Source organism: Borostomias antarcticus, assembly GCF_949987555.1.
Source record: "Borostomias antarcticus genome assembly, chromosome: 15".
NCBI classification, from domain to species: Eukaryota; Metazoa; Chordata; class Actinopteri; order Stomiiformes; family Stomiidae; genus Borostomias; species Borostomias antarcticus.
In genome coordinates, this window is record NC_140248.1 from 8831234 (window position 1) to 8856105 (window position 24872).

The 24872-nt window shown below is 48.5% G+C and overlaps 1 protein-coding gene across 1 annotated transcript in view; it reads right to left on the minus strand.

Moving 5' to 3' along the window:
* Window positions 1–24872, minus strand: part of specc1 (sperm antigen with calponin homology and coiled-coil domains 1) — a gene marked incomplete at both ends in the record, with an annotated part of 52680 nt that overhangs the window by 15726 nt on the left and 12082 nt on the right. Inside the window, 9 exons of the mRNA XM_084449397.1 lie at window positions 1–94; window positions 2053–2197; window positions 2862–2934; window positions 3050–3153; window positions 3646–3809; window positions 7832–8010; window positions 8172–8245; window positions 8730–8940; window positions 10364–11907. The exon at window positions 1–94 is cut by the window's left edge and continues 9 nt beyond it. Of these exons, the coding sequence (XP_084305523.1) occupies window positions 1–94; window positions 2053–2197; window positions 2862–2934; window positions 3050–3153; window positions 3646–3809; window positions 7832–8010; window positions 8172–8245; window positions 8730–8940; window positions 10364–11907 (2588 nt within the window). The remainder of the gene's footprint in view (window positions 95–2052; window positions 2198–2861; window positions 2935–3049; window positions 3154–3645; window positions 3810–7831; window positions 8011–8171; window positions 8246–8729; window positions 8941–10363; window positions 11908–24872) is intronic.

Genomic DNA, 24872 nt, shown 5'->3' on the forward strand with positions numbered 1-24872 from the left:
TTCTGTTTTCATCTGGCACCACTTCAGTAGAGCGTTCCTCTTAGATCCTCCGTACTCCCGCGCTAGGGCCGCCAAGGGGTCCTTTCTTTCCACACTGTCACAGGGGTCACACACACCACCACCACGGTCAGACCCTGTCATCTGTGTGTGTGTGTGTGTGTGTGTGTGTGTGTGTATGCGCAGCGGACATACGTGCGCGTGTCTTCGTAAATCCCATACTCACTCGTGCGCGCGCACACACACATACACACACATCCTGATTGTAATGATATCTGCTGTGCATTCTGGTCCCCCAGGGTTGAGAGTTGGGGTTGGTCATAATGAAAGTTAATCAGTGCTGAGTCTGTGCCCCCCCCCCCAGGGAAGGCCGGGAGGGAGACACTGTGGTCATTGCACTGACAGTGGTCAGTGTAATGACCACACGTGATCAGACCCTGTTTGTTTAATTCATTATTCGGCTGTTTGAGGCCCGGGGAGCATATATCCTCAATGAATGTTGCGGTCACAGACCCCGTGTGTGTAGCAGGGATGGATTCCCAGGCACGTCCCGAAACAGCGAGTAAATCAAAGGATCAAAGGACTCGGAAAACGATACCCAAACAGAGGGCGGTTCTAGAAGTGTGAGGAAGCCCTTTAATGAAAATGTCATGTTTGTATGTGTCTATAAAGATCAGCAATGCACGGAGTGTGTACATTGCTAACAACATCTGTTTTTCCATGGTCATTAGAGTGATTGTTTTGAGAGCTGAGGTTGATGGAACAGAATAAGGAAAACATAACCGGATATTAATGAAGTGTAGTGTTTAAGGTCAATAGTGAGCGCACACTGTATCTTATTCTAACATTCCTTACTCATTCCCACCCCAGCCAAGTTTACATTGGCTGGCTTACTGACTGGGACAGCAATGTGATATGGGCCATTATGCATTCAGTGACCTGGTTGCATTCAATCAACTGTAGTATGACAACAGAGACCATCACACAGTTTAGTACATTACACTACAGTATATGGACAAACGTATTGGGCCAAGATGAATGTCTTACCACTACCAAACAAAAATAAACAATAGAGACTTTTGTGTCATTGAATATTCACCTGTATCCAAGGACACAGAGAGGGTTATCAAAGATCACTGGCATATCATTGATATAGATCCAATACTAAAAAAATGTGTGGAGTACAAGCGGCCCCCCAACCACTATGTGAGTTTGAGGTACAGGGTTAAGGTGCCATTAAGTGAGTTTTAAGTACAGTGTTAGGGTACCACTATGTGAGTTTGAGGTACAGTGTTAGGGCACCACTATGTGAGTTTGAGGTACAGTGTTAGGGCACCACTATGTGAGTTTGAAGTACAGGGTTAGGGCACCACTATGTGAGTTTGAAGTACAGGGTTAGGGCACCACTATGTGAGTTTGAGGTACAGGGTAAGGGCACCACTATGTGAGTTTGAAGTACAGGGTTAGGGCACCACTATGTGAGTTTGAAGTACAGGGTTAGGGCACCACTATGTGAGTTTGAAGTACAGGGTTAGGGCACCACTATGTGAGTTTGAGGTACAGGGTTAGGGCACCACTATGTGAGTTTGAGGTACAGTGTTAGGGCACCACTATGTGAGTTTGAAGTACAGGGTTAGGGTGCCACTATGTGAGCTATGTGTGCTCATCAGTCTGACCGGCAGTCTCTGACTGTCGTGTCTGTGTGTGTTTGTGTGTCTCTGACCGAGTCTCTCCCTGTACCTGAGCTTGCTGTTCGTGTGTCTCTGACCGAGTCTCTCCCTGTACCTGAGCTTGCTGTTCGTGTGTCTCTGACCGAGTCTCTCCCTGTACCTGAGCTTGCTGTTCGTGTGTCTCTGACCGACTCTCTCCCTGTACCTGAGCTTGCTGTTCGTGTGTCTCTGACCGAGTCTCTCCCTGTACCTGAGCTTGCTGTTCGTGTGTCTCTGACCGAGTCTCTCCCTGTACCTGAGCTTGCTGTTCGTGTGTCTCAGACCGAGTCTCTCCCTGTACCTGAGCTTGCTGTTCGTGTGTCTCTGACCGAGTCTCTCCCTGTACCTGAGCTTGCTGTTGGCCCTGCCGTAGCTGAGGGAGGCACTGCGGCCGGTGAGGCTGGTGGGACTCTTGATGACCGACTCCAGAGAGGGACTCTTCCTCATAAGGCTGCTGGGTTTCATCTCATCCCCAGAGCCGCCCAACCTTTCTGGGGGACACAACAAGAAGAGAGGGGTGAAAGCAGGGAGTGAGGGGGACATTGAGGGGGAGATAGAAACAGAGATAAACACCGCAGCATACTGTATTAGACGGGAACTGTCCTTGTTCTCCGCCTCTGCCGATCCCTCATACAGCTTTCTGCAATGTGGTCACCAAGGTCAACCTATCCCAGGGAATAACATGGTTCTGGACATCCTGGAACTGCACCACTGACCAAATTAGGCCAAATGATGTTGAGATAAATCTGGGGATCCACTTGACTGCACACGTTGTTTTTTTTTGCTGGAACATTTGCTGGAACTGACGTTGCCAAGGAAATATCAACTGAAGTTCCTCTTTCCAAACACAAGCTGGATGATCACATAATGTAACTTCTGTGGTTCCTGTTCAATGTTCAGGGTTTAGCAGACAAGTCATTTTGTCAGAGCTATGAGTCATGAAATGCTAATGTTCTGTCCCTGTGGAGTTAATGAGAGAACAATGACTAGTGACTGCAGGACTGTCTACAAAACACTAGACATCGGGATATTGATAGAGACAGTACATACTGCAGTTTAACTTTACAGCCATCAAATATAGTAATCAGAGAGGTCAAGGGAAAACAGTGGCTGATGTGGTATCTATTTGGGATCAGTCCCATTCCGAGAACCTACCTGGATGAGAAAAGTCTCCATGGTTAATCCTTTTCTCCAAAGTCTTCGAGAGCGGCTTGATGTACGAGTGTCTCTACACAAAACCAAACGCAACAGGCTGGTGAGATCATCAGGATGAAGGCTTGTGGCTACATCAACTACGTTCATTGGTTAGTGAGACTGATCCATGGTGGGGGGGCTAGGCGTACCTGGATGGGGGAGACAGCGGCTGCCGGGGCCGTGCGGACGGGAATCCCACTCAGGGGGCTTCGTGGTGACGAGTGCATCTGGACAGTGTGTCCTCCTGGTCCATCTGGAAGATACAACACCACTTCACATTAGCTGCTGTGTCCCATGTTCTTCTATATCTGTGTCAGTAGTATAGAAATAGGACTTATCAGGGTCAGGTGTAACAGGAAGTATTTGGTTTAAAAGCATGTTTTTTACAGGTAGTAAGCATTTGTTTTGTATTGCTGCTGCCAAGCAAGGGGAAATTATCCTCAGCTGCTGACATCACATAATATGGAGCTTTTCATATCTCCCCCATGATCCAACAGGCCAAACAAACCAAAACAAACCTCTCAACTCTGCCTGTGGCCAATAAACTCTTACCTCCCTCCCTCTCCTCAGCAGTGAAGCTAGTCACACAGAGCCCAGCTTAGGCACATAGCTGGCCATGTATGAACTGAGCTCTGTAAAGAAGTGTACTGCATCACAGGCTGGCTAGCATCTGTTGCTCACTAGTGCAGGTACGCTGGTTCGGCCAGCGGAGTGTGAGTGTGTTTGTGCGGTGCTTCGTGCTCACTCTGTACAGGTGTGTCGAAGGACTTGATGAGGGACTTGACGGTGGCGCCGGGCTCGGAGGTGGTGTTGCCGTTAGTGTCAGGGGGCGAAGTCGGGGTCATGGACATTCCACACCAGTGAGGACTTCCGTCTGCCTCGGATGGACCCCCCTCCTCCCCCCGCCACCTGGGGGGGACAAAGGACGATACACCATAATAGTATAGAAACACAAGTATGTGTGTGTGTGTGTGTACGCACAGTATGTGTGTGTGTGTGTTGGGAAACACAGTAAACTTATTGTAAAATGTTAGCGCAACGTCATCTTGTATTCTTATCATAACAGCAATATTTAACTGACTGTTATCAGAACAATGGTTTACAATTTGTTTGATCAATCTTCTGCAGACGGGCAATGAAGACTCGTTTGCTCAGCATATTGACCGAGCCATCTAACATTTGTTCCACAGATAAACCTCATGTCGTACGTTCCACATTACAATGGCAATAACTGGTAATAACCATCCCTAATTTTGAATTACAGCACTCAAGAGTCGTGAGCACAGACAGTACTCCTTCCTCCTCTAGTGAACATTGTCTTGGAGGCCAGGAGCTGTGAGGGATCGGTAGGAGGCAGAATGAGTCACTGTGGATTGGAACAGGGGTATGAGGTGAGGATATTGACGAGGAAGCAATTTTTCTTCCTAAAGAGAGTGGACTCCAAACAAACACACACTCCAAACAAACACAGCTATACTGGAGTCATTCATTTATTGACTTTCCAATCAACAAGTACAAAAGATGGAAACGGACAAACATCTTACATTTACCATGTCTCTAGATAAACAACATTTTATATTTTGATCTGTCACAGGCATACAACAGACTTAATACAAATAAATTAAACAGTTGCACATTCACTGGGTTGTTGAGTAAATGGCTTGACTGCAGGCTGAGAGAAAAGTCCACACCAAACATTTACCACTTTATCTCTTCCAGGTGGTTTTGTATATTTGGCAACATCAAACCGCCCTCAATGTTTGTCTCTGATTGAGAACTATGGCTTTTATTACTGCATCAACTGAATAAGTCTCATAACTGGCTAGGGATAATAACCTGAGATTCACAGGATGGCAGTTAGTCTGAATGGGTGGTTATAGGTGACACGCTAACACTGTTCCAATGATCTGATGTCTACCCTGAATAATTGGCACACTGTAAATGAGTCGCAGCGCTGCGTGAACATTGAGCTTCAAGACAATGAATTTGATGTTAATATTGTGAGTTAATAAAGATATTGAGGCACAGCTGTTTGAGGCAGTAATAAGCATCACCCAGCATTGCTTCAATATGGACTTCAGCACTGATAAAGAGTGGTTAAAGACAACGTCTGACCAGTGCAGATGGAAGCAAAAGTCTGACCAATGAGCCTAGTTTGTTGAGCCTGTCTGTCTGTTTTATAGCGTCATCTAGTGGTCAAAAATCACCCACACTAACAGATCAACATATGGTGCAAATATCTTGAAAGCAAAGCAAAAAGTTTCTTTTCTCCATATAACTACATAACAATATTAAAATTATAATTGCAAGGATAATCTCATGGAATTGAAATAGAGTGAACTGATTGTTGGCAATTAATTACTTCACAAAACATCATCAAACCACTTGAACCAGAAGTAACAGATATTCCAAACTGTCAGATAAAATACAACCACAACCTTCGGTGTGAGTAAAACAACCTAAGAAATGGCTTTATTTATACATCAAAAACGTGATAAGCTGTCTGTTTTGCTTTCTCAGTTGTACTTGGCCCAGAATGTAGAAATTCAATCTGATTTAAGCTAACTTGCTGATAAGCAGACCATTTTGACTTAGCTGTCAGTCCCCACAACACTCAACGAAAAAGGCCCATCTTTTAATTTGTTTTTAAAACATTTTAAAAAATGAGTAAAATGCATTTAATGTACCTTGACATCCTCCACTATTAAAAGGCACAAAAGTAATCTACTGTCTGTAAATCAGAAACAGATACTTCGTCAAACCACTGGTCTTTTCCCTTAGCCCAAGGAAAAGGGCATCCCAAATGTGAGCAAATTTGCAAATGATATAAATGTATTTTATTCAAAATATTTCCCCCCCAAAAAGTGTTAAAAGATGGTGCCTGGTAACACTGATGAGAGCAGCTCAGTACTAACACTGTCTTCAGCTGGTCCTGGCGTGTCTGGACTCTACTACCGGCCCTCCACTGCAGTCTTGGTGTCAAAACTGGCTCCGGCACCCAGCCTGCAACAGAGAAGCAGAACAACAGTCAACACTGATGGAAATGTAGAAAAAGACAAGTACATCATCAAAGCCATTCAATTATCCCATCTGTCACTGCTCGACAACCATTCTAGACGTGAAGCATATCCATATATTTGCATTATCTTAAGACACTGTGGCAGATACCAGTCTGCCTGTTCCATGCATCTACAAAGAGGGTCATGAAATCAGTCAAACCTGCCCTGAAACACAGTCCTGTGTGGTCATATATGAGGTCTGGATACATAATCCAGCACTTGACCAAGCAGATGATTCAGTAGGATGAGAACAAATAAAGTCATCATGCTGTGTAGTCTGACAAGTCTCAGTAAGGGGAGTTATTCACACAAAGAACAGCAGGTGGCGCTGCCAGGTACATTCAGTTTAGTAGCGGGAACCGAGATGCAGACCCGGTGCCTCTAAAAAAAGGAGACAGCGGGCAGGTCTGGGTTCGTGCAGCCATCCAATCAGTCAGTCAGTCAGACAGACAGACAGACACAGAGAAGCAGCAGAGGAAGCAGTGCATAGAGAGGAGTGTCAGTAGCATCACGCAGGTTGGCTCTAATGGCATTCACACTAAAGGCATTCAGTGGGCTGGCAAGGAACTCACCTGGGCTTTACATAAGGAGCTTTGTCTCAGGGGCTCCCTTCAGAGAAAGAGTTGCAGGACGAGGGGGTGTGGCATACCGGCTAGTCCAGAGCAGGCCGGAGCATAACGTACTATTTTAACAGTGTGGTTCAGGTCAGGGGGGACGGCCTGGATAGCTCAGTCGGTAGTAGGAGTCTTAATCTCAGGGTCTTTAAGTCTGAGGCCCACATTGGGCGCAGATAAGCATTTAATTGAACATAGTACCCGTATCATATAGTACAACAAATAAACCAGATGACTATTATTATTTCTATTATTATTATTAATATTGTAAATGATAAATTATGCAGCATATCACAGTTGATCCTTTATTGTTCCCTCCATGGCTGTTTGTAATCACTGGACGTTGTCCGTTTAGCGTACTGGAAGATATTAATGAGAAAAGAACAGAAAATGTAAAAGTATAGATATTTCTTTCTTTACGAAATGCACTGTGAATAATTGGGCTATTTCATTGACTGCACACTGGCAGGCGAGACAAAGATGGCCCTCTACAGTCCAAACTCACAGACTTCGGCCTGAACGCGGGTCTGGAGGACACACTATCCAATGTCGTAAGGGGGCAGCAGCTTTCAGTCCAACTAAGCCTCCGCGTGTCTCTCAGTATGCCGATAGTGTGGAAATCGAAGGTTTGAGTGTTACTACAGGTGATCAGTGAGAGACAGAGACCAGGGCAGTCAGAGAGTATGCAGCCGCTCAGAGGAGCAGAAGACAGAGAGAGAGAGAAAGAGAGAGAGAGAGAGGGAGAGAGAAAGAGAGAGAGAAAGAGAAATACTGCAGGAGAAAGACTGCTAATCTACAGGGTTTGCCAAGTCCCAGGACTTTTAAAATCCCTACAATCCAAGTATTTAAGGCCACAGAATCCAAGGATTTAGAATCAGAATATTTATTTATTTATTTATTTATTTAAGATTTATTAAGGTTATGTTAAAATGGACTTTTGGGAAGCCAAGGGCCCGGACAAGTTCTAAACCAAGTCACTGATGTCTATGATCAGAACTGACACTATCAGTGGGATCTGGCAAGCCCTGGGAGGAACAGAACAGCAGCCCCAGGGTACAGTGTGTGTTAGGAGAAAGAGAGGGAGAGAGAGAAAGAGAGAGAGAGAGAGAGAGAGAGAGAGAGAGTGAGAGAGGCTACAGCCCAGTTCCAAGAGGGAGGGAGCCAGGAAGGAGAGGGAGAGAGGGGGTTACGTAGAGACCGAGGAGGAGGGGTCAGAGACGGGGGGGGGCTCTGGAGGGGAGGGTTGCTGCGGACCTACCTGCTGACCCCTTGCAGCTGCTCCAGGTCAGAGGAGAGCTTGGCGTTGCGTTCCTGCTCCTCCTGCAGCACTCTCCTGAGGGAGCGCTGCTCCTGCTGCGCCTCCACCTTGAAATTATTGGCCACCACCACCGCCGTCTGGAGGTCCGCCTGGAACCGCTGCCACTCCTCCGTCTCGTCCTGAACACACACAGGCCGAACACACCGGTGAGGCAAGGACACACACACACACACACACACACGCAGACAAACATGTACACCGGCACAAGTGCACATGTATGACCTTTTGTGATCTCAGGTAGTGTCCATACTTCAGGCCAGTGTTACTGTGGGTCACTCACCCTCCTCTGCTTGCTGAGGGCCTTCATCTGTCTCTCCACCTCAGTTTTCTGCTCCTCCACCCTCTTGACCTGATCTAAAGGGAGAAACAGGTGACGCCTTTGAGAACATTTCCCTGAAGACCTCAATCCATCAAGACCGCCGACCTAATGACTCAGTGCACTTAAAAGGCTCAGATCTGAAGGCTAGTTTGTTACAGTAGTATGCTTGTACTGTATGTCTCACACTGCCTCTCATAAGACACCTAACCCCAAATTGCTCCCAATGAGCAGGTTAGCACCTTGCATGGCAGCTACCGCCATTGGTGTGTGAATGTGTGTGTGAATGGGTGAATGAGAGGCCATTGTAAAGTGCTTTGAGTGCCGCTAAGGTGGAAAAGCGCTATATAAGTGCAGTCCCTTTACCATTTACGTGTTCCTTCACAGAGGCAAACAGTCTATACAGTACAAACGTAGCTATACTATACTGTAATAGGTGGGACCTCCCTTACGTACGTATGTACGCAAACCAGAGGCTACATCCTAAGCTACGTCCTGGTAGAGCCAGCACTGCGTACGTACTCTCCAGGTCCAGGATGGTCTGGTGGTTGGTGTGGAGGTGGACGGCCCTCTGCTGCTCCACCTGGTCCTCCAGCTCAAAGATGGTCTCCTTCAGGTCCTTGATCTGGGCCTCGGCCTGCTGCCCGCCCTCCTCAAGGGAACTGACCCGGTCCCTCAACTCCTGCTCCCGCTCCTCGCCCCTCTGCTGGGCCTCCTGACACTCACCCTCCGCCTGGGGAGGAGGGGGGGGGGGACACACAAGCTGATTGGTTAATTAGGACATCTATGAGGAGCAATGTCTCTAAGTCTCCAGTGTGGATAAAAGGGCTATGGATGGTTGCCGCCACAAGATGGCGCTGAGTCTCTGTATCCGGTGTTAAAATATCCCCTTAACACACAGTAGTCTACACTGTGGTTTACATACAATAGATAGGGTACTGTATGTGTTACTTAGCCATAAACACCTAACACGCTTAACACCAAACATTCTATGTCTGGGGATGTGATCTGATCGCAAGGTCCTCTGGTGCATTACTCGGGTCTGACGTGAAGAGAAGGACATCATGAAAGCAGTTTTGACGTCCACATAGATGATCTCCAGCAGAGCCTTGCAGGAAGTGGTCCAAAAACCAAAGCTGATGATGTCTAACTGGTCTGTGAACAGACCTGAGGTGATGGTGAGTCAGCGAACTGTAGAGTTCATGATCTGGGGCAAGATGGATTCTCCTCACCTCCTACTGGTAGTGGAAACCATAATACACTCATCATGACAGTAAACTCAACAACCCAAACGCCCCCCTAATTCCTGGTGGCTAATGGGAGACATATGGCTCTCTAAACGATGTCTGCCTGTTGATACTCAAAAATAATTTCCTGATCTAAGGCACTCTACTGTAGAAAGTGTGCACTTACAGAGCGTGACATTGGTAGCTGATGTCATGGAGGCCAGAGGCCAGTGGCCTCTCCCTCACACCCTGGTGGCAGAAGCCAGGAGGCTGAGTCACTTCGCAGACACCCCGGCCTGGACACCCCGCTCAGGGTCCCTCACTGATGACATCACAGAGCTCAGTCAGAGATGTAGGATGTAGACACGGTCAGACTCTAAACGTCTGTGGTGCTGTGGGGGATAACCGCTGCTCATGCTCTGAAGCTATTTCATTGAGCATGAGTTACTTGTCGCACCTGTTACTGTACGTGTAACTTAACTTGGGAGGAAGGCGTCTCACACAGGCCACAGTCTGTCTAGGCCGGGGCCATTGATAGTGGAGTGCTATTCAAACCATTATGGCGAATGACAGTGACTAATCGTGCACACAGGTATAAGTGTGGGTGTGTGTTTGCCCTTCCACTACAAAGACCAATACACTTTTCTAATTCCTGTGTACACCTCCCCCTGAATTCCAGAGAAGGGACTCTGCGTTCTCACACTTCCTGTTCTCCTGCAATCAATGAAGTGTTCTTTATTTCAGCGAGCTGCTTTTGGGGACACTGTGCACAATTTAAAGCAAAAGTATTTGTGACTTGCGCTCCAGACATCACAAATCTCTTGCAGTGTCCAGTCACATAAATCTACTCCTCCACTGACACACGCAAAGAGATGACTGGGTTTTATTTTGGAACAGTGTCAGTAAGAGCCTTCCGTGCATCCCACCCACCTTGGAGAGCGCAGCCCGGACGTGCTCCGCGTCGGCCTGAGCCCGGAGCAGCTCCTGCCGGAGCTCGGCCACCTCCGCCCCCAGCCGGTCCCTCTCGGCGTGGGCCGCCTTCAGCAGGCCCTGCAGCTCGGTGCTGTCGCCGGCGCTCTGCACGGCCTTCAGCTCGCACACCTTCTGCCTCTCTACGTCCACCTGGGCCCTCAGCCTGCCGTTCTCCGCTCTGAGGCCTTCGGCCGACGCGCGCAGCTCCTCCAGCGCCCGCGTGGTCCGGCCCCCCAGCGCCAGCTCCCCGTCCAGGCGCGCCCGCAGTCCGTCCCTCTCCTCTCGGAGCGCGCGGCCCTGGCCCTGGGCCTCCTGGTGCTCCTGCTCCAGGGCCCTCAGGCCGCCCGTCAGCTGCTGCTGGATGTCCACCAGCTTCTCCCGCTCGAAGCGCGAGCTCTCCACCAGCTCCTGGTACCTCTGCTCCAGCTCGGCCACGCGAGGCCCCTGGCCGCCCCCTCCCTCCGCCTCCCTCTGGGCCTGCGCCTGCTCCTGGAGCCTGGCGGCCAGGGCCTCGTTCTTCTGGGCCAGCAGCTCCAGCCGCTCCCTCTGCTGCTGCAGCGACGTCTGCAGGAGGCCCTTCTGCTCGGCCAGGCGCTCGTTCTCCGCCGTCAGCTCCTGCACCACCTGCTGCTGGTCGGCCAGCTCCTGGAGCGTGGCCTGCAGCTCCTCGGACGTGCTGTGGTGGCTCTCCTCCATCTTCTGGATCCGCTCCGTCAGGCTCTCCACTGAGGGGTCGCGGCGACCCAGCATGCCCTTGACGCCGCCGCTGCCACCGCCGCCGCTGCTCACGGACTCCGAGCGTGAGGGGATCTTCTCAAACTCGGAGTCGGGCGACGGGGAGCCCTTGGTGATGTCGCTGCCGGAGGACACGGAGGTTTTGAGCGGGCTGCCACCGGGGAAAGGGCGGGTCTGCCCTGGAGTGGTGTCGGCGTCAGAGGGGAGGCCGTTGACGGCCGTGGGCTTGGCGGCGGCGGAGAGAGGAGAGGCCTCCAGGGACAGCAGCTTCCCCTTCAGGGCCTGGTTCTCCTCCCGCAGGGCGGCCAGCTCTCTCTGGTACTTGCCGTTCTTCTCCCTCAGCTCCCCCACCAGGACGAGGGCCTCGCTGCTCTGGGCCGGCTCGGGGGCCCCCTCCTGGGGGGAGGGGGTGCTGGCCGGGGGGGAGGAGGAGGACGAGGAGGAGGAGGAGGCGGCTTTGCCCCGGCAGCGCTGCAGCTCCATTCTCAGCTTGCTGATCTCAAGGTCCTTGGCCTTGGCTTCAGCCAGCAGATCCTTGACCTGGTTCTCCAGCAGGCCCTTGTTGTCCGTACCCTCCACGTCAGCCCGCGTCTTGACGGGCCCGCGCTGCTTAGCCAGGGTGGCCAGGCTGGAGGTGCTGGAGCTGGGCACCATCTTCTTAGCCGTGGACGTCCTCAGCTGGTCCCTCAGGGACACGCGGTCCCTGCTGATGGCGGGAGGGATCTCCCTGGGAGCTGGGATCCCTGACTTCTTGGCTGCTTGGACGCCTGTAAAACAGAGATCAGAGACAGGATCACAGCCTGCTGTAGGGACTCAGAGAAGCTGTCCAATGCAGTTTAAACAGTTACAACTCTGGGAGGTTCATGTTTATTGAGTGACGGTAGAGATGAGTTGAAGAAGACCTATATATCCCACATAAATATAACAGCTCGCAGTCGCTGAGCCAGTGGAATAGCTTTGATGGGCAGACTTCGACTGGTTCCTATCAGTCAGCTGATGATGGGATTCATCGAGCCACTCACCAGCCGGTCCACTGAAGTGTAGTGAAGATGATGCTAGATCAGGCTAAGCTAAACCCTCTGGCAATGATGTAAAAGAGCTTTACTGCCATGTCCAATAGCTAGCTAAAGTAAATGAATAGGGTCTGCCAAACCAAAAGAATGCAATAGCTACAAACTGGTTTCAGTAATGGAACTAAATTAGAAGTCCAGGCAATGCTACATTTTTTCTCCTTTTTGGTGCCCTCACCACTGGGTGAAGTGGTTTTCAGTTATGCAAGTAATAAATGGCTCAACATTGTCACATTCACTGCAGTAATACGGTGTTGTTCATACACTGAAAGCTATTCATAGATCCTTTTCTATTGTGGTGGCAGAATGGCTGCCTGCCTGGCACTGTGCTCCCTACTCATTCTGCCATAGGCAGAGCTCAGCTGTGGCTTTTCAGTGGCATCGGTGTGGGCTACCGGCACCGGCTTTCCAGACCTCTCTCAAATATGAAGAGCATTTAGCGATTCCCTGCATGGACGGAGGGCAGTCTGAAAGCTTTTATTGTTTGTTTTGGAATAATCAGCAAACACCAACACAGACACAGGGGTGTGCTTGTTTCCAGGGCTGACAATGGTTCCCCCGACACGTGGAACGTTCCAGCACAAATCAGCCCAGTCTGTGAGCGCGACACAAAGGGAGCGCTGTGTTTGTAATACACATGCAGACGCCACCATCAAACCCACGGGGCACAGACACCACAGCCTGGCCATGGAGAAACAGCAGGCTAACCTCCTGAACACACATTTGAGACACTACGAGAGCCTAGATTACAGTGCACACACACACACACACACACACACTTATTTTATTTGTCAATAAAATCCTTTACTCCTTTTTAAAGCGCCCTCCCTTGAATGACCACTTTGCAGGGACTGTCACCTCATTGTCTAGACAGGCAAGTGTGGCTCTGCGGCTGCCAAGACTGGCACAATCACAGGGGCACACTGCGGTTTAGTATTCTGAACCTGGGCTCCCGTGGAGGAGAGGGACTGAGACGAGAGCAGAGAGGAGTCACAGACATGACAGACTGAAACAAAGTCCTAGTATGTTGTAAAAAACTACATGGCAATACGATTCTGATACTGATCAGCACAGAACTAGGGTAAGCTGTGATGTCAGAATGACATTCATACGTCTAGGTGTCCCGATTTGGAGTCCATGAAAGTGTTGACTCCATGTAATGAACGCCTCGCAGCGATTATACACACTCCCTGCACTGTCATCATAGACGCTCTGCATCACATTCATTGCGCTTTGCAGCGGTGGGGTACCTCGAAGTTGGGTTTTGGCGGCATATGAGCTGTTTATATATATATCTTCTCTTCTATAATACAATGTCAAAATTGTTAAGTTGCAAAACTCAAACACGCAAGTAGTTCCAGGAATTTTTTTTATTTGTATAAAAAAAGGATCAGAAAATATTGGACCGTGTGGTTTGGCTTTCAGTCGAAATCAACTTCAGTGAGAATCGAACTTAACTACTCAGCTTGAGTGAGAGCAGGCGGGAAGTCAGTCATTTAAATTCCCATCAATCACCTTAACATAGCTCTCCTATCAGCCAGGTCCTGGACCGAGCTGCATTCTCCCGCTGGACCAGCCTCTACTCTGCCAAGATCTCCCCTGCAGCTGCAGTCAGTCCAGCCGTCTCTGCATTCAACAGTAGATGCATCCATTGCAGACAGAATGAGGACATGCAGTCCTGAATTATGCAACATGACGTGGATGATCTTACGGATCATCACAGAGGACAAAGAACAAAGACCTTCTGATCAAGTGAGGCGTATGGTACATCTAGGGCACTTCCACACCGACACACAGACATAGAGTAGGCTCACAGTCACAGACAGACATGGGTGTGGGCACACACACGGACACACAATGGTCCTCATTCCTGAACATTTTCTTAAGGGTCTTCTTAAATGTCTTCTTACGAACTTCGTAAGACCAACCCTAAGAAAGATCCCCGCCGGATTCATGAATGGGTGGAAATGTGTTCCTAAACCGCCAAAGTGTTCTCAGCTGTGCTCCCCTTCTTTAGTTGAATGCGCGTTCTCGTACACCTGGGTTTGCATACATAAACGCCCCGCCAGCTCCTTACTACAGGGTCGTGTGCACACAAAATCCCCAGACAGCGCGGAAAAAGTTGAAACGTTCCCAATTGACATGCTTGATGTTCAAGGTCACATGCAAATTCGATGTTTTATTCGTCACATGCAACATAGCCTACCAGTAAAATGAGCAGTGAGATGTTTCTCCGCTGGCTCTGTGCACACTAAGCTTAAGAAAGGTTAAACAAACCAATACAAAATAACAAAAGAAAACAAGACGGTATATATGTGCTTTTAATACAATATGCAAAATATATAGCCTACATGAAAGGGATGGGATGTGCTGAGAGCAGATTGAATTGTAGCCTACAGTTTAGTTAAATGCATGAGTAAGCTACTTATGGATCTTGATAGGCCCTATATCTATATTATGTAGGACCATATGATATATTTTAGTTATGGATATTCACATTTACAGTATTTACAGTGCTTATTTATTAATTCACTGCCATTTGCAGAGTTTGTGTAGTGGTTTTATTTATTTTAAGACACCGCGATGCCTTCATGAATGTGAAACGTAATTGGAAATGATACAAATATCCTCGTATTTATGATTATGATTATTATTCAAGCCTAGGATGTCTGTAGACTTGATGTGAACGCCATCACCTCGGATTTCTCATAAATTCAGCCCTTGCGAACGGGCGCACTCCAATCTGGCCTACCTACGACTGCATTTCCGCATTCTTAAATCCTGTTCTTAGATAAGAACAAATCCGAGATAAGAAACCATTCAGGAATGCCAGAATTGTCCCGGGAACTTCGTAAGTGGAGTTAAGAAGAAATTTCTTCTTAACTTCTTCTTAACTGCATTCAGGAATGAGGTCCAATGTTATTAACTGCTTACTGTACATCTCATGGTGGCAAAGGGTAGAGAGAGGAATTAGGCCTTGTGAAACAATCTCCCCCTATTTCTCGTTTTTTCATTGAGTGTTTTTACATACACAGAGGGCAGGTACTGTTGGGAGTCCGGAGTCTACCTCAGGTAGAATAATTAATGAGGTGAAAGAGGGGGGAAGAGAGAGAGAGAGAGAGAGAGAACGAGAAGAAAAGGGAGAGAAACGGAATGAGAGGAGATGGAGAGGCGGAAGTGTTTATTAAGATCAGCTCTTTTCCATTAGGATGACTACATCTTGGAGTGGGACTCTGGGACATCTCCCATTCACTGCCCCCACCTATGGGCTCCTTTTCTTCCCAGAAACGTGGATCAAACCCAGATGGAGGGGGCGCTCCATCTGGAGCCCATCAACCCCTCTTTTACCATGATATCACTACTACTTGTCCCTGTGTGTGCACATAGCATGACACAACTCTGGGAGCAGCGAGCCAACGCACGAACAACGCCGCTGTGCGCTGCCGTACCGGGAAGGCGGACAGAGTCACTGGAACTCACCGCTGGCTAGGCCATCTCCCTGCCAGAGCAGTGAGACCTACAATAGCTGACAACGGAGCCGCTCTCTCCTTCTGCGCCGCTGTAGCCAAAACTGGGCTGAGCTGTCCTCAGGTGGGGGGTTCATGAGCAGAGGTGAACAGTGATAGATAGTGCCACAGTTGGACACACTGCCTCAAGGCCAAGGCTGAGCAGCTGCTGGATGTGAATCAACTTAGAGGCATGCCGGGAGAGAGAGGGGGTCGGGGGGGGGGGGGGGGTATCACACATCAGCTGGACTGAAAATTGGCCTGATATTAAGGGGGGATTTGAGCCTCAGAATCTCAATTTCTCATGCAGGGAGCAGCATGGCTGGCTTTGAACATGTTTGGCTTTCAAAATGTTCACTAGCTACTCTACAAACACCACAGCCGTTTATGAGGGCATGGTATCTCAGCCTACTTCCAAGTATTCATAATTCACGATTGATTTACATGCAGTGAATTAATAGCCATGGGAGACTATTCAAACTAGCAGTTGGAACAAAAGCTTCCTGACTCGAGAGTTATCTGGGGTTGACATGCCAAGTGTTTGACCGCCAATGACAAGTCACAGACTATTTTTAGTAGCCACTCAAAACAGAGAAAGAGAAGGAGTACAAGAGAGAGGGTGGGAGTGAGTGAGTGAAAGAGAGTGACGGAGAAAGAGAGCGACTTCAGTCTTCCCTAAACGCTAAGTTCTCCTCCATGCTGGACATCTCAGCTCCAGACCTATTCTGCAGCAGCCTCTAAATCAGGCCCTAGTAAGGGAGTCTGGACTGGGGGAGCTCAATGGCTCATTGAGGTGCCTCCCTCCACTAACACAGAATAAATCCTCCCACAGCCTCTGGAGACTGGCTCTCATTGATAGCTAGTGTAAATAATGTGAAACACTAGCTTTGGAAAGAGAGAGAGGACCACCGCTGCCAGATAGAATGGGCTCACTGTCATAGAGGCCCCTTTCATTCTCAAGAACAAGGGATAGTACATAAGATTTCGTGACCAAGGGTTTTATGTTGAAAGCATGGCCTTTCTCAACTGGGGAAGAAAGTGATTTTCCCAGTGCTGAATCAAGAATGAGCTGTTATCACTCAGTGTTAAAGCGTTTTGGATTAGAATTCACGTTAACGCTGTTTAGATAGCAGTCGGCCAAACGAAGCAAGAGAGGAAGAGCCAAAACTAACAGACCTGAACCAATAACACAACTTTCTAAATTCAAATGGCATGTTTCTAACCAGACTTCTGCTGATGTAAGAGAACATCCAGAGAGGCCTATTATTAACCAATTATATTGCCCTTTAATCATCCTGGCTGAAATGATAGTCTTGTTTATATGAACAAATGAATTAATAATAATGCACAAAGCCTCCCGATTATCTGAGAGCACTCAATTACTCACTGAGTTCATCTCATCACAATAATGCAATATGGACGTATCAACATGAGGTTTCAAATCACAAGAGACATGTAGGTGGACGAACTCCAACATCGCCCAACCAGCTGCCAAGAGGTAAAGGAGTGCATTGTGGAAGATGTACTGTACGGTAGTTGGTCTTTTATTTATAGCATGCGGAGGGAGAGGCAGTGAGGACAGATTGGTGACTGTGGCCGGGGCTTCCCCCCCGTCAGGGGCACATTTCTGGACTGTAAAGAATCTGTCCACCTCTTGCCGCCTCTCGGGTTCCAGGAAGTGCTGTCTCATGTGTTCCAGTCAGGTGGATGTGGGCAGGCAGAAACGGCAGCAGCCTTGCTGTCTGCTGGTCTTTCCTGTTGTCCGGCAGTGTGCAGGACGGGGTGAGGGGGAGGGGGGGGGCAGGACAGGGAGAGAGAGGGGGGGGGGGGGGGTTAGGGCGGGGGTCAACTGGAAAGCTTTATCTGTCAGACACTGGGGCTGAGAGGCATTCCTCTCCTATTACTGGGCGGAAGGCCGGAGGTCCCATATGCGTCACGGTGACGAGGCATGGAGCCAGCCCCCCGCTCGCGTCAGCACTGATGGGACACAATACACAAGTCAAGGATGGAAATCATCCATCGCCCATTCATCATCCCCCACTCTGAATACTGCCATTCTGAGCATGGCATACGCATGGGTCATACTGAACATGAGTCTCCCATCACTGTGGAAACTCCACTATGGTGTCTGAATGTCAAGCTAAGTCTCTTGGCCTACTACAGGACATGACATCATCAGGCTCAAAGTCAGCCCTGATGTAGAGCCAATGTTACCAGATCCATTTTATTGCCCTGGCAGCAGGAGATGTAGAGGCACTCTATACTGTAAGTGGAGGATTTCAATAAGCCCCCCCCAATTTCCCACTGACCATATCCACTTACTGAGTACTGTAACTGAGTTAGCCGGTGACTGTGAGGTGTGTAAAAACAGGTAGATGATCAGGATTCTGAGAGACTTACCAGGATAATGAGCTGCAAGTCACTCCTTAGGGAACGGAGCTCTTAGCGTTCATAGGAGTCGAAGGGGTGTCCAGAGAAAAACTGAGCTTAGGTAATGATTGCACTGGGGATTTAAGTGCAGACAGTACAAATGTGCTTGTGGGACAGGATCCAGTAGCTGATCCACAGACCCACCAAACCAACAACCCTCGCCTTGTTCTTTGCGATGTTTTCTTTATTCCAGCAGATCTCACATGCTGCCATCGTGTCTCTAACGGGATTACCATACACATGAGAACCGACCTCCTCCTTAGAGGAACGATAACCAGATACCACGGTCTCCATCCCATCTGCTGCCCAGGCAGCTAGGACACATCACTGCCAGACCAAGGACCAGGGAGTGCTTGCCCTCAGAGAGCGCAGAGATAAACAGGGAAGGCGTAAGAGAACTGGCCGCTGGTGAAAGTACAGGCCTATGAAATTGCGGTGGAATACAAGAGCAGTCAAGTGGAGGAGGAAATCAAAACGGAGCACCAGTGAATATGGATGAGCCATGCTAACCTTTATTGAAGCACAGTGATTCTTAATCAACAAAAACATTGAATATGAGAAAACCTCGGAGGACAGTCAGGCCATAGAGAGAGCCCGAGCGTTCATTCTAAATGCTATTTACTAAGATGATGTTTATGTGAACTTAATGGCAGACGGGAAGCGAGGAGTGGGTCTGACTATTCGCCTTATTCAACTCAGTTAATTATTAAACTCATCATTACCAGACTCCGATTGTTTTTCACTGCCGTTGTTTTCGTGTTTGGAAATACAGCGGAGTGAATGCAGCTGACGGCTCACTATGGCTCATTCACCTCCATGTATTTCCAAAGCGAAAACAACGGCAGTGAAAAACAATCAGAGTCTGGTAATGATGAGTTTGTAACCCCGATAGTGTATTCAGCCTGTTATTTTGACTATTTCGGTTCTTGAAGTGATGTTTTTACAGCAAACTTTTAAAATTGAAGTCAACGGGCACTTCCGCATCCGCACCCCAGACTGACCAATATGGCTGCCAGGTGAATAAGGCAAATACTGTAGGTGATAAGCTGGATAAGTTTGGAGAGAGTTTGGAACCTGTCACCACTTTGGCTGAGGTGATACTCTCCCTCTTGGGGCCGTCCGACAACAAACATGCATATAAATAAGAGCGGGAGAGAGCGAGTAGAATGGATGGTCTTTGGCTGGATTAAATGCGGGCTGTAAATCGTCTGGCAGGGGGAGGAGAAACGCCCAATCGGCATCAAAAGGCTGACTCACTCACAGGGGTGACACGTTGACTTGGCAATTCGTTCGGAAATAAGACTGCACAAAGCACATAGAAAGGCCATTACTAGATTACACCCCAGCGTGGAGGAATGCTGTTGTGCTGTTCCTCAACAGAGGAGCCACCCAGAGCAGCAGAGCCCAGGGCAAGTCGAACATAAGCTCAACTGTAAGCACAAGGGAAACAGCCACTCTGGCATTCCTGGCTCCTCCAAGTCATTATGGCTAGTATATTGTCAGCAGGTGGTTTATCAACTGGCCTACTGCTGAAAGGCTGAAATCTATACTCTGTTGTTTTAAAAGAAGAGCTATGGCTACAGTACAGTATAGTGCTGCGCTGTGCGAATAGCTCACTGAGCTGAAAGATGTCCCAGTTTCTGAGAACTCACGGCTATAAAGTACTGATGGGAGTCAGCAACAATTCCACAGTGAACCTCTCTATTACACTGACACAGATGAACAAGTTAAGTGCTCCTTTTGAGGGAATACAATTGAGTAATGTGCATGCTAATGCTGTAACGTTGCTTTGACGAGGCAAGTTCTCTAGAAAGACAGCAGTTAGCTTACAGCCTGTAGTTCAGGTCAGTGGCGAAGCAGCAAATCTCATGTCAGAACATTCTCGGGAGAGGTTAAAAGAGCACGGCGCTGACTTCATCAAAGACGTGCATCAGATGACACCCGTTCAGGAATCAAACACTCATCGGCTGGGGCTTCACAAGATCAAACCCGCAGAAGGAACTCGTTCACAGATGAGAAATCCCTACGTTCATCTGATTCCAAACATACTGTAGGCCCCACTGACCTTCTCTACATCATTTCTACATTAGCTCGACGGTCCGAATACACATACAGACAGATTATGCTTTGGAAGGACACTTTCCTGGAATAGCCATTGAAAGGCTAAAGTATAATATATTTGTAAGAGGATTAAGCTAAGAAAGACATTAACCAGGAAGGACTTGGAAAGATATGAAGAGGGGAAAACAAAACACACACACTAGCAAATCAAATCTATTATTCTGACTGGGCAGTATTGTAGCTAAGCAACACAATGTTATTTATTGCAACAAGACACACCGATGAAGATACAATTCTGTGTCTTTTCTGCTAGATGTGATCTTGTGCTGGTGTGCGACCTTGCTGTATAGGCTATTGTGCTCAGGGAGCAGAGGATACAAACACACACAGGTCTGTCTGTGGTTGAGACGTGAGGACAAACTGCTATAGGGCGGAGAGTGAAGGTCTTTCAGACTAGCATGAAAGTTACTCTGTTGTCCAAGTTAAGAAGGAACAAGCCAGAGTGCCATTCTGAAGTGCTTTGATGTCCGCCTACTGGGTATGGTCCCATGTTACGAAACACGCAATGTAGACATTTAAACAAGGACACTCCTCGCTCGGCAAACAGAACACACAGAATAGCCGTTGTGCAGACAATACAGGCTGCTCCCTGCCTACTGGTATGGAACGCCTGACCGATGCAGCGTCCTCTGGGTTCCGGGCGGCCGCCATTCCGTGCACAAGCGGAGGGAGACTCCTCTTCCTGGCCCGTTTCCTGAGGTTGGTCCCCACTGAGCTTCTCTATGGTCTGAATATTGCTGAGCCTGCAGATTCCTCCCGTCTTTCCACATCCCTCAGGCTTCGTCCCCTGCTCACCACCACCGTGCCAGGGTCTGTGTGAGTGTGCCAGGGTCTGTGTGAGTGTACCAGGGTCTGTGAGTGTACCAGGGTCTGTGAGTGTGCCAGGGTCTGTGTGAGTGTGCCAGGGTCTGTGTGAGTGTGCCAGGGTCTGTGAGTGTGCCAGGGTCTGTGTGAGTGTGCCAGGGTCTGTGTGAGTGTGCCAGGGTCTGTGTGAGTGTGCCAGGGTCTGTGAGTGTGCCAGGGTCTGTGTGAGTGTGCCAGGGTCTGTGTGAGTGTGCCAGGGTCTGTGAGTGTACCAGGGTCTGTGAGTGTACCAGGGTCTGTGTGAGTGTGCCAGGGTCTGTGTGAGTGTGCCAGGGTCTGTGTGAGTGTGCCAGGGTCTGTGTGAGTGTGTCAGGGTCTGTGTGAGTGTACCAGGGTCTGTGAGTGTGTCAGGGTCTGTGTGAGTGTGCCAGGGTCTGTGTGAGTGTGTCAGGGTCTGTGTGAGTGTGTCAGGGTCTGTGTGAGTGTGCCAGGGTCTGTGAGTGTGTCAGGGTCTGTGTGAGTGTGTCAGGGTCTGTGAGTGTGCCAGGGTCTGTGTGAGTGTGTCAGGGTCTGTGAGTGTACCAGGGTCTGTGTGAGTGTACCAGGGTCTGTGTGAGTGTGTCAGGGTCTGTGAGTGTACCAGGGTCTGTGTGAGTGTGTCAGGGTCTGTGTGAGTGTGCCAGGGTCTGTGAGTGTGCCAGGGTCTGTGAGTGTGCCAGGGTCTGTGAGAGTGTGCCAGGGTCTGTGAGTGTGCCAGGGTCTGTGAGAGTGTCCCCCAGATCATAACAATTCTCACCAGATTACTGACATTTTAGCACGCAGTTAGTTCTCATTGTCAGTGCCTTGATGAAGGCTCCAAGGACTGTGAAGATATGTAGCTGGAGTGAAATTTGTGGTGGGGCGCCCCGGTAGCTCACTGGGTAAGGCGCGCCCCATACGAAGGCTAGTCCTTCGCGTGGCGGACCCGGGTTCGATTCCCGGGTCGGGCCCTGTGCCGCATGTCCTCCCCTCTCTCTCTCCCATGTTTCCTGTCTCTCTCAAACTGTCCTGTCCCATTAAAGCTGAAAAGCCCTAAAAATATATCTTAAAAAAAAGAAAAAGAAATTGCAGGTAGGTGGTCTTTTAAGAATGTATTTTTTGGATTCTTTCCGTTTTCCCCCAATTTGGTAGCCAATTTACACCCAACATACATACATATTGACACACAAGGATGCATTAGACCGCTATGCCAGCACGGACCCTTTTCACTGCGGAAGCTTTTCCCCTCGCTTAGTCTGGCCAGCGAGACAGAGGCTTCAGTGAGTGACAGACTCAGAGGACTCCCTCCCAGCTGGGAGGAATGTGAGAGACAATAGCTGTGTCTGCATGTGTGATGGAGCGGGCCCAGCTGTGTGTGTGTGTGAATCAGGACGGAGGATACACAGACTAGACAGAAACCTTGCCTGGGAACACAGCAACAGCACGACGCAGTCACACCCAATCACAGGTGAGCCAGGAATTTACATAACCTGTGGACTACATGCTCACGCGCTCAGCAGAGAGGCTCCTGCCTAGCTGGCACGGACACATGCGCAGGAACGCATGCTTCCATACAAACCCCCCCCCCCCCCCCCCCACATAATTAGACACAGTATACCATTACTGTAAATCACAGATTTCAGTGCGGTTCTGATAGTTTTGCTGTTGTGAAAACAACATTTATCAGAAAAAAAATAGGAAAAAGCTTTCGCAGAAGATACAAAATGATTCCTCTGAGTCCGAAAAAGTATTGTGTATTATCACAGGGCGATAAGTTTGGTTATGTAGCGTTTTGGGTTGAGAAATCTTTTCCTGTGAGCCTGTGGTGCGTCCTGAGAAGCACCATTGCTCCCCTGCTCTCCACCGTCCGATGCCCGAGAGAGTGAGCGGAGAAAACAAACAGTGATTGTTGTTCCTGTGACCACCACTGTTATCATTGCATTGGTATCACAAACCACCCCGGTGCTATCAAGCCCCTCCTACTTCCCCAACACTGTCTGGCAGCTCGTCCTGGCATTACCGCTGCCTCCAAACATCTCCACTACGCTGGGAGAGAGACCACGCCATGACTGCTCACTAGCCTTTTTTGAGGGCATGAGACAGGCTCCAACCATCTCCCTCTCTCTCCCCCCTGACTCCCTCCCTCAGCTCACTGGACGAACATCTCTCCACGGCCGAGGGTTTTTTAATTCTACACCTCGACTCCAGACTCCAGTCTCCAGACCTGACAGTGGAGGTCAGTCTGAAAATAGGCCCGGTCAGTGTTGAGACATATTTCACTGATAAGCTCAGCATCAAAGCTTGTGCGGCGGGTGGGCACTGTGCTGAGAGTGGGCTGCCCCCCCGGTGAGGTGAGGGGGCGGAGGAGGGAGACAGCTGCCTGGGGGGGGGGTAGTTAAGATAATACAGAACTCCATCATATCTCACTCCAGATGAGTCACGCCCTCATCCTTCCCCACGATTACGGCTGTGGCTCAGGAGGTAGAGCGGCCGTCCAATGGTCGTAGGGTCGGCGGTTCTTATCCCGCCTCCTCCTGTCCACATGTCGAAGTGTCCTTGGGCAAGACGCCCAACCACAAATTGCTCCCAATGAGCTGCTAGCACCTTGCATGGCAGCTGCCGCCATTGGTGGGTGAATGAGAGGTCATTGTAAAGCACTTTGGATAAAAGTGCTATATACAGTACTTTAAGTGGAGTCCAATTAGCATTTTACCATTTAATCAAATCTGAGTTGTTCCTCTTTTCCCACATTTGTTTCCATGGCAGCACATTATCTACTTCTGTAAAGGTTTGTTATTCTCCTGTCCGGCCACAATCTCTGACAAAACACAGCCGGCCAGACAGGACGTCCTTCACTGATTGAGTTATGGAATGGTTACTGTTGGACTGCATTACATTTCTCTGAATCAGTCTAATTGATAAGAAAACACATAGGTTTCTTATTGGGGGGAGCTGTTGTAACAAGCCGTGAAAGTGTTAATAACAGTATGGACTGCATTATCCATGATAGTGTTAATAACAGTATGGACTGCATTATCCATGATAGTGTAATAACAGTATGGACTGCATTATCCATGATAGTGTTAATAACAGTATGGACTGCATTATCCATGATAGTGTTAATAACAGTATGGACTGCATTATCCATGATAGTGTTAATAACCGTATGGACCGCATTATCCATGATAGTGTTAATAACAGTATGGACTGCATTATCCATGATAGTGTTAATAACCGTATGGACTGCATTATCCATGATAGTGTTAATAACAGTATGGACTGCATTATCCATGATAGTGGTAATAACCGTATGGACTGCATTATCCATGATAGTGTTAATGACCGTATGGACTACATTATCCATGATAGTGTTAATAACCGTATGGACTACATTATCCATGATAGTGTTAATAACAGTATGGACTGCATTATCCATGATAGTGTTAATAACAGTATGGACTGCATTATCCATGATAGTGTTAATAACAGTATGGACTGCATTATCCATGATAGTGTTAATGACCGTATGGACTACATTATCCATGATAGTGTTAATAACCGTATGGACTACATTATCCATGATAGTGTTAATAACAGTATGGACTGCATTATCCATTATAGTGTTAATAACCATAATGGACTGCATTATCCATGATAGTGTTAATAACCATATGGACTGCATTATCCATGATAGTGTTAATGACCGTATGGACTACATTATCTATGATAGTGTTAATAACCGTATGGACTACATTATCCATGATAGTGTTAATGACCGTATGG